At 50.0% G+C, this 9,228-nt stretch overlaps 1 protein-coding gene across 1 annotated transcript in view; it reads left to right on the top strand.

Annotated features, from left to right (window-relative positions):
- Positions 1 to 6: 6 nt before the first annotated feature.
- Positions 7 to 9,228, top strand: part of TMEM123 (transmembrane protein 123) — a 58,246-nt gene continuing 49,024 nt past the window's right edge. Inside the window, exons 1-2 of the mRNA XM_035008800.1 lie at positions 7 to 218; positions 4,993 to 5,049. Of these exons, the coding sequence (XP_034864691.1) occupies positions 119 to 218; positions 4,993 to 5,049 (157 nt within the window). The 5' untranslated portion in view covers positions 7 to 118. The remainder of the gene's footprint in view (positions 219 to 4,992; positions 5,050 to 9,228) is intronic.

The following is a 9,228-nucleotide window of genomic DNA, read 5'->3' as shown; positions in this document are numbered from 1 at the left end:
GGGGGCCGGCGGCGGGAGGCGACGCGGAGCCGGCGCCCGTGCGCAGAGGGGCCGCTCTGTGGCGCCGCGGACGCTCGGTCGGGGAGCCGCGAGGCGGCCGCGTCCTGCCCTCGGAACAATGGGAGTCGGCGCGCGCGGCGCCTGGGCCGCGCTGATCCTGGGCGCGCTGCTGGTGCTGGCGCTGCTGAAGGCCGCCGTGGACGGCTCGGGCCCGGAAGGTAGGTGGCGGCGGGGGCGCCCGCGCGGGCCCCGCAAAGCTGTGCGCGCGTCGGGCGGCGCGCGTGGGGCGGGCCCGGGGAAGCTGAGGCTCGGGCCGGCGCCCCGGGTTTCTGCCGGCCACGCGCGCAGGCCCGGCCGAGCGCGCGTCACCTGCCGAGTGACCCTCCGGCGGCGGGCGCAGGCCGTGGTTTGCCCCTCCCCCGACGTCCGTGCCGCCAGGCCCCCTCTGAGAGTAGCGGGGTGGACGCCGCGCCTCCGCGACTGGCTGAGCGGTCTCGGACCCACGCTCTCCAGCCGCGAGGCCCCAGACGCTGCGGGGGGGCCTGTGGGGGGCGCGAGCTGCCCCCGCCCCGCGCCGTGGCACCTGCCGCGGCGCGCCGCTGCGGCGCAGTCCGCGGGCCCCCGCTGCCAGGTGTGCGCGCCCGCGGCGCGGTCGGGGCGCTCAACAGCGGGAGGCGGCGGTTCGGGGGGCGGGGGCCGCGGACTTCAAAAACCCTTCGGGGAGGAGGCCGGGGAGCGAGGTTTGCTGCAAATTCCCGTTTCCTCTGGTCAGCTATTGGAGCAGGCGCGTCACTGGGGAATGGCGGGTAAACAGCGACCCAGGTTTTGCGTAGTTGAAGTTCTGTCCATCGGCTGTTTGTTTAGCCTGAGATTAGTTTTATCCAGGAAAAGATAAAGGTGTCAGTTCGGGCACAACACCTGCTTTGGCTGAGTTCGACAATCACCGTTTTCGTTTGTTTTGCTGATTTTTTTGTTTCCTTTGCTGAATTGTGCATGTCACAAGCCGGCTTTGCAGACCTGATTCTGAGATTATTTAAGGAAACAATGATCAGTAAATCACACCCATCATATTTTCAATATTATGAGATGTTTCACTGTAAGGTGAACAATCTGGACCCAATCAGTCTATTTTGGTGCTAATTTTATACCAATACTTATAGAAGGTCTCCCTTCTTTTATTCCTTATTTTGTGAAAGGAAACCTTATTGTTTCTCTGATGAATTACTGATTAGAGAAACTAAGTATCCTTGCTTTACTTTTTTTTGCCCTAATAACAGATTGGGGGGCGCTATTTTAATACTGTTTGTTCTGTTTATTACTTAAAGTCTCTCTAGGGGCCAGTGCTATTTGGAAGTCTTGGAATGAAGGCTCTCCTAGAGGAGAGCCTTCATTTCATGAACGAGTATAATGAACATGAGCTGGAAAGCATTTCTACAGACTCTAATGTCACTGAAATTAGAGTAAAAGAAGGTTCTATAGAGAATTTCTCAAAACAAGTAAGTGTCATTATGAAATCCAGTAGTTTTTAACAATCATCCTAGAGCTTAGACAGTATTTTTTACTAGGCATTTTTCCTGTGTATTCCCCATTATGCCAGTTGAGGCTCATACATCATCCCGTTGGATCCTCACGGTATTATTCCCATTTTATAAATAGAAAAAAACTGAGGCTTAGAAATTGACTAACTTATTTAAAGTAAAACAGCTAATACCTGTTTGATTTCAGAGATTAAAAATCCCAACTCTTAATTCACCATTTTGCCACTAAGGCACTTTAGGTGGTGTTGGCTGTTCAAGTCGATAATGCTTAAGTGTACAATCTGCTATAGTCCACGATATTGTAGAAGATAAAAACATGGGAATTCTTTTTCTAAAATATCCTGCATAGTCTCCTTTGTAGTTTCATAAACACCGTCAGTTGGAGGGGTGGGGGAGGCAATGAGCAAGTTAGCAAAGCTGCCAATAGTGGTCGTGCGTGGCCGGGGGAGGCCGTTCATCAGGACTCTCGGTGGCAAGTGACAAACCCACCTTGAACAGCCCTAGTGGAAAGCAGGGACTTTACTGAGCCTTTAGCACAGAAGTCCAAAGTGGCCTCAGAAATGTAGTATTCAAGAGTTCAAATAGGTTGCCAGGAGAAGGCCACTTCCGGCTCTCTTGATTACATCTGTCAACTCTCAGGTGAGCCAAGCCGAGCTGTAGTTCAAGCGTTGTCGGCCTGGGGTGGGGGTCAGGGCCTATCTAAAGTGAGTTTCCCGCACCAGACACCACCGTAATGGGCAGCCAGTAAGGAGAGTAAATTAATCCTTACTGAGTCCGTGCCTCTTCATGAATGTAACTTTCTTTTCTTCCATTCAGCGCATGGGTCTATGTTAATACTTGGTCTCTGTCAAGTAAAGCATCAGCCTCTTGGTAGTTAGATGGCCGTGGTGTTCCTTGTCTCCTAGGATACAAAACCAGTACCTACCCGCAGTAGGTGCGTCATAAGTAATTGAGTCGAGAAAGGAGAAAGGTCCTAGAGCTGCAAAGACCATCTGCTTTTGTCTCCTTTTTTAAGCCAACAAAGTTGCCGGGACATGATGCGTCGTAGGAGTGACAGGAGCGGGGAGACAGAAGGAGGGGGCTCCTGCTGTGGTCCAGGCAGAAGGCAGCGGCATGTCATAAGTGCATGGAGTCCTTCTCTGGGGGGGGGGGGTGTGAAACTGAAATCACCTGCTAATGGACTGGAGGAGGGAGTGGGGAAGAGGGAGGAACCGAGGCTGACCTCTTGGGGTGGGGGTTGAACAGCTGGTAACCCAGCAACGGAGAAGCCCGGGGACAAGCAGGTTTGTAGTAGAAAATCAGCACTTCCTTCAGGCGCTCCCGTGAACGGGCTTTGCAGTCAAACACCCTGGTCCAAATCCAGGCTCTGCCACTTCCTAGCTGGGTGGCCTTTTGTGGGCCTCACTTCCTGTCACTGCATATGGTCTTCGTGTCCCAGAATTGTCGGCAGAGCTGGGTGACCTAGTGAAGTGACATGCTCCCCAGGAGGCCTGGCATGGAGGACGCTCTTCGCGACATTGGCAAGTATTTGATACCAGCTGCTAAATACAGCTGAGGCGGTGCAGGACGCTGGTGCACTGACTTGTTTTAACCAAGAGTCACTGCTTCATCAGTCCCTGAAGCCTGCCTTAGTCTGCGGCATGACTGGTCTTTCTCATTCTACAGAGACTAGTCTGCTGACCTTGATCTTTTTCAGGTTTAATCTTTTTTTTTTTTAAGATTTTATTTATTTATTTGAGAGAGAGAAAATGAGAGACAGAGAGCACGAGAGGGAAGAGGGTCAGAGGGCGAAACAGACTCCCCGCCGAGCAGGGAGCCCGATGCGGGACTCGATCCCGGGACTCCAGGATCATGACCTGAGCCGAAGGCAGTCGCTTAACCAACTGAGCCACCCAGGCGCCCCTTTCAGGTTTAAACTTCACATCACATCCTACTATGATAAATGGAATAGTTGCATTAAGAGGAAGACATTTGCACACACAGTAAAGATAGATCCTTCAAAGTTGTTTTGCTTACTTTGTACTTTGAGGGGTTTTTTGGCTGGGGAGTGCTACCTTTGTCAATAATATACCTGCTGTCTTCTTGTGTGGTGTATTATGTTTAATATCCCATTATACAAAGACCCAGGTTGAATAAACCACTCTGACAAGGGGCATAGAATTCTTCTAAAGTTTTTCCAAATCTTAAGGTACTAGTTAAAAGTTAAAAGAATCATACTTCTATGAGAAGTCTTACAATTAAAAATGAAAATCCTAAGGGGCTAATATCCAAAATATATAAAGAATTTATACAAACTCAACACCAAAAAAAAAAATACAATTAAAAAATGGTCAGAGGACCCGAATAGATATTTTTCCAAAGAGGACATACAAATGGCCAGTAGACACATGAAAAGATGCTCAACATCACTGATCATCAGGGAAATGCAAATCAAAACCACAAGGAAATACCACTTCTTGCTTGTTAGAATGGTGAGAATAAAGACAAGAAACAACAGGTGTTGGCGAGGATGCGGAGAAAGGGGAACCCTCATGCACAGTTTGTGGGAACGCGAGCTGGTGCAGCCGCTCTGGAAAATAGTATGGAGGTTCCTCAAAAAGTTAAAAATAGGACTACGTGTGATCCAGCAGTTCCACCTCTGGATGTCTATTCAGAGAAAATGAAGACAGTTATTTGAAAAGATAGATGCAGCCCTCTGTTTATTGCAGCATTATTTACAACAGCTCAAAGATGGAAGCAGCCCAAGTGTCCCTTGGTGGATGGGTGGATAAAGATGGGGGTGGGTAATGGAATATCACTCAGCCATAAAAAATGAGATTTTGCTGTTTGCAACAATGTGGATCGAGCTAGACAGCATTATTCTATGTGAAATAAGTCAGTCAGAGAAAGACAAATACCATATGATTTCACTTGTATGTGGAATTTAAGAAACCAATGAACAAAGGAAAAAAGACAAAGAAACAAACTCTAAAATACAGAGAACAAACTGGTGGTTGCCCGAGGGGAAGTGGGGAAAAAAGAGAAAATCCTACCTTCATCTTCTCTCCATGGTGTGAAGTTAGGGGTCTTGGTGGTGTGAGACCCAAGGGTGCCCTTGCGTCGAAAGGGCCCCTCCCAGGTGGCCCAGTCCCCTCGGAGGAACGGAAAGTGGCTTCTCTCACCAATCTCTGTGTCCCCGTGTAAGTGAATGAACTTTGCAGGAGCTGGGCATAGTGAGTGGGATGTAAGCGTTTGTTACCTAAGCCAAATGTTTTCTGTGTTGAAAACCCCAGTAATCCAGTCCTAGATTTCCTGGCAGGTCAGGTGTGTTTTGTAGCCGTACTGGCGAAGGAGAGCTTCTCGGGGGGTGTCTGCCTCCCACACATCGCCGCAACCTGTCGCCGCTGTTCTTACATCAGTGTTAAATGCTTTTTCATCACGGGACGTTTTTTCTTTTTTTTTTTTTATTTTATAGGATCTCCAAACACACAGAATTTGGTGCCTTCAGGAAACCACAGTGCTAACCCAACAGGTGAGTTTAAAGAGGTTCAAGCAGTGGGTTTTCGGCCATCTAGGAGGCAGAAGGTAGGTTTGAAGCCCGAGCCGCAGGTCCCCGAATCCTCTGGTCTCTGAGGTCACCAGCGTGGAAGGGTCCAGGAACCACGCTGGTGTCCCCAGGGCCAGCAGTCAGCCGGTCAGCGAGGTTTCGGTTCGTTTCCTTCTCCCGGTCCTGATTCCTCAGCGCGGACTGAGGTGCGAACTAGACGAGGGCGCCCAGACCTGTCACTAGCCCCGCTGGTCGGCTCCCATTCAGTGGTACTTACCGGGCATCCGCGGCATGCTGCGACAGTGTAGGGGCTGAGGGCACAAACTCATCCCAGCCCTGGCCTCTAGCAGTCGTGGTGGGGTTTTTAGTTTCATTTCGTTGTGGGAAGATACACACAGCATGACACGTAGGCTGGTAACCGTCTGTGAGCGCACCGCTGAGCCCCGCTGGGGAGTCTCCGCGCTCTGCCCGCCTCACGCTCTCCCTGCCGTCCCTGCCTTGCCTACTGGCTTCCGGCCGCACAGAGCATGTTCTTCTATTTCAGCTTTAGTCACTGCACAGGAAAAGTTTTCATTTGGGGAGAAAAGACTAGCTAGGTTGCCGCGAGATGTAATCATGATTATTGCCGGGCGTGTGGAGGACCTGGTTTGTTTGTTTTGTTTTTTGATATCTTATTAGATGATTAAGTGTCTTTTCCTGAGAGCCTACAATGTTAAGAAACTTCTTGTACATTTGCTCGTCGCGCAGTGCGGAACTGAGGATGGTTCCGTGTGACACAGGAGGGAGCTGAACATCAGCGGGTTAACCAGCCTGCCCGGGGTCGCACAGCACGTTCGGGATTTGAAGCTCTCTTCCGCGGACCTCAGTCTCTGCCCCTTCACCGCGTTTCCTGCAACTGCGCTGTGTCTTACCTTTGAAATACCGCCGCTCATGGGTGTGAACCGCTGTTAAAGCTCAGCACCGGACGCTGAGGACCTCCGGGGTCCGTGGGGTGTTGCACCTGCCCCTTCTAGCGCAGGGAAATTCATGGAGAACAAAAGAAAGCCTTGCCCCACAGCACTTTTCTAAAGACAGCAGATGATGCAGCTCTTACAGCAATGATGTGTTCCTCGGTGTGTAACACTTCCCATAACCGTTAGCATGTTCTTCGCAGATCGTCTTTGATCTTGAAAAGCCTTACGTAACGTGTTGAATTTGTGTATTTTTGTAGGATGTGATGCTTACTGTTTTGTCTTTTGTGGTAACGTAGACCCTTCTAATTGTGGAAACACTGATTTTGAACATTACCAATTTCTCTGGTGCTGTTGACCTAGCACGGTTCATCGGGCATCAGCTCCAAAAGGAAAATCACACTTTTCCTTGGCAGACTGCCGTGTGGTGTGCCGCCGGCTCCTGGGGCACGTGGGCACGGCCAGCGGTGTGGCCTGCAGCTGGGGCGCCCGTCGCTTCACACGGCTCGCCACATCGGGGTTGGCACTCCTCCCTTCTCTGTTGGGTTTGAGGCTCATCTGAGTTCCTGGGGAGTGGCTTCCATGATTTATTCATCCCAACGCTGTGCCTGGTACACAGGACGTAATGCACACACGTTGGTTGACCTGAACCATGGCACCAAATGCATATTTTGTAACTCCCACCTTACCTTACCAAAGAGCCGCTGTACAGGGTCTGCAGACATGACTGGGCCGTGCTCCAGGGTGATCCTTTATTACAGCTGTTTTGTCATTTTTCGCGGAGTGGGACGGATACTCGAGGTCAGAGAAGCCGGAGTTGAGGTCACTCTCCGTTATATGGAAGGGTTGTATTTCCTTATATGCCCTAGTCATTATCTGGGGATAGCCATACCTTGACATTCTTTTCTACAGGGTCTTACTGAGTTTTAGTAATTCTACAGAAAATTTTTCATTTGAGGGGGGCGGACAAAAAGACTACACCGATTACCCAAAATGTAATAATGATTATTGTTGGGTAGTTATGGGAGGGTTTTTTTTTTTTAATGTATTGTAGTAGATCATTTGCACATTTTTAGCTTATAGAGAAAATAATTTTCCCCATTTTAGATATAGTCAGAGGGCTTCTATTTTAGGGTCTGTGGATGGCTGAATTTATTCTTTATAGTGTAAGGAGGTCACATGCCCAGATTATTTTTCTTTTCTTTTTTTTTTTTAAAGATTTTATTTATTTATTTGAGAGAGAGAATGAGATAGAGAGAGCATGAGAGGGGGTAGGGTCAGAGGGAGAAGCAGACTCCCTGCTGAACAGGGAGCCCGATGCGGGACTCGATCCCGGGACTCCAGGATCATGACCTGAGCCGAAGGCAGTCGCTTAACCAACTGAGCCACCCAGGCGCCCCCCAGATTATTTTTCATAACAGGTTTGGGCAAAGCTACAAGGGAATGTGACGTGGTTCAGAATGGACAGCGTTTCTCATCAGTGGCCAGACCATAGCTCAGTGTCATCCAGGATACACCTTCCCCTTGACCACTTATCACTGATGTTCCCCAAAAAGAGGAACCCGAGAGGTGCTGGGGACCCCCTTCCAGGTTGAAGCTCTCTCCTTGGGCATAATTTGTACCGAGCCAGTTTCAGAGCCGTCCGTCCCGATGTGGCGCGTGCGGAATTGCCTGTGCGCCCCAGAGCCTTGGTCCAGTCATGTTGGCATCTCTAGTTGGTGTGGTTTTATCCACAGACGTGGTTGTCTTAGTGAGTGTGTGACATACTGAGATCTGTAGGAAATACATATTGGGTCATTCGAATGACCGAAATCTATTCCCCGAAAGTATTTGGTCTTCCTCTGTGGGTCCTGGCCTACAGCTCCTAAAACCCAAGGAGTTTCCGAAGGTAAGAGTGATCAAGGTGTCTTTTGTTACACTAACGAGGTGATTTTAGGACCCCGCCCAAAGGTGGGGCTGGACGACCACGTGGCTAACTGGTTGGAGCTTTCCGTCTCCCCCCACCCCCTGCAAACTCTGGGAGGGGAGGGGGCTGGAGGTTCGGGGAGCCGATGGCTAATGACTTAGGCATGACTCTGTGATGAAGGCTCCATAAAAACCCACAAGCGTGGGTTGGGAGTTTCCCGGTGTGTGAACTGGTAGAGATTCAGGGAGAGCGGCCCCCGGGGAGGGCCGGGGAGCTCCGCCCTTCCCACCCTCCCGACCTGGTCCCGAGTGTTTCTGCCCCAGCTGCTGCTTCCTGAGTTCTGTGAGCCGCTCTAGCAAAGGAGAAGAACCTGAGGAAGAGGTCACTGGAGTCTCCGCACTGCAGTGGGTGAAGCTCAGCCTGCGTCCTGTGACGGGGGCCAGGGTGCTCTCACGGGACGGCCCTCACCCGTGGGATCCCACGCTGTTTCAGGCGGGTGAGTCAGAACAGTCCTCAGACACGCTGGTGTCCCAGGAATTGCTTGGTGGACGTCGGGTTTGGGAACCCCGGTTTAGTATGACACCAAATCTCACTGCGTTTTGGTTTGCTTTCCTTTGTTGATTAACGAAGGTGAGCTCCTTCTCCCATCTTGGGGAGATGTCCGTTCAAATCCTTTGCCCATTGTTTAATTAGGCTGACATTTTATTAGCTTGTCTGTACCTTCTTAATTTTTATGACGATGAAAACAGTGTATAGTTCCTGTGGAAATTTTGGAAAAGTATTTTTTTAAATCATTCAGATTATTCCCACCAAGTGTTTTTAGGTTTTTTTAAACTCCAAACTTAACTACATGGGCACCGTTTCTTAAAAAAGGAACTAAGACTCTCCTGTAAAACGTTTCACTGCGGTTACGGCCTAGGAGGTGAAAACAGCTAGTTGAAAAGTGACAATTTTACTCCATCACCTGTTGGGTAAGAGCTGCTTTGACTGCTTTCCCTCCACGGCGAATGTAATTCCCTACCTTTTCATGTTCTCCCCACCCACCCAAGATGTGGATCCTGTTTCATTTCAGGGAAGATAGAAGAATTATTGCTTTACTTTTAAGTGGCCTTGGGCAAGTTACTTAACCTTCTGGTGCCTCAGTTCCTTCTATTTAAAAAACTGATAAAATGCAAGTGTCTAGTGGGATAAATGAGGGAGCATGTAAAGCACCTGCCATTAAGTGGCACCTGGCACAAGCTAGAATCCGAATGTGTCCCTCCTTGCTGTCTGGCCGCGATGGCGTTTTCTTTACTCCCTCCTTTGTCC

Source organism: Mirounga leonina, unplaced genomic scaffold (assembly GCF_011800145.1).
Source record: "Mirounga leonina isolate KUSES-001 unplaced genomic scaffold, KU_Mleo_1.0 Mir_153, whole genome shotgun sequence".
NCBI classification, from domain to species: Eukaryota; Metazoa; Chordata; class Mammalia; order Carnivora; family Phocidae; genus Mirounga; species Mirounga leonina.
This window is presented reverse-complemented; position numbering and strand designations above follow the sequence as displayed.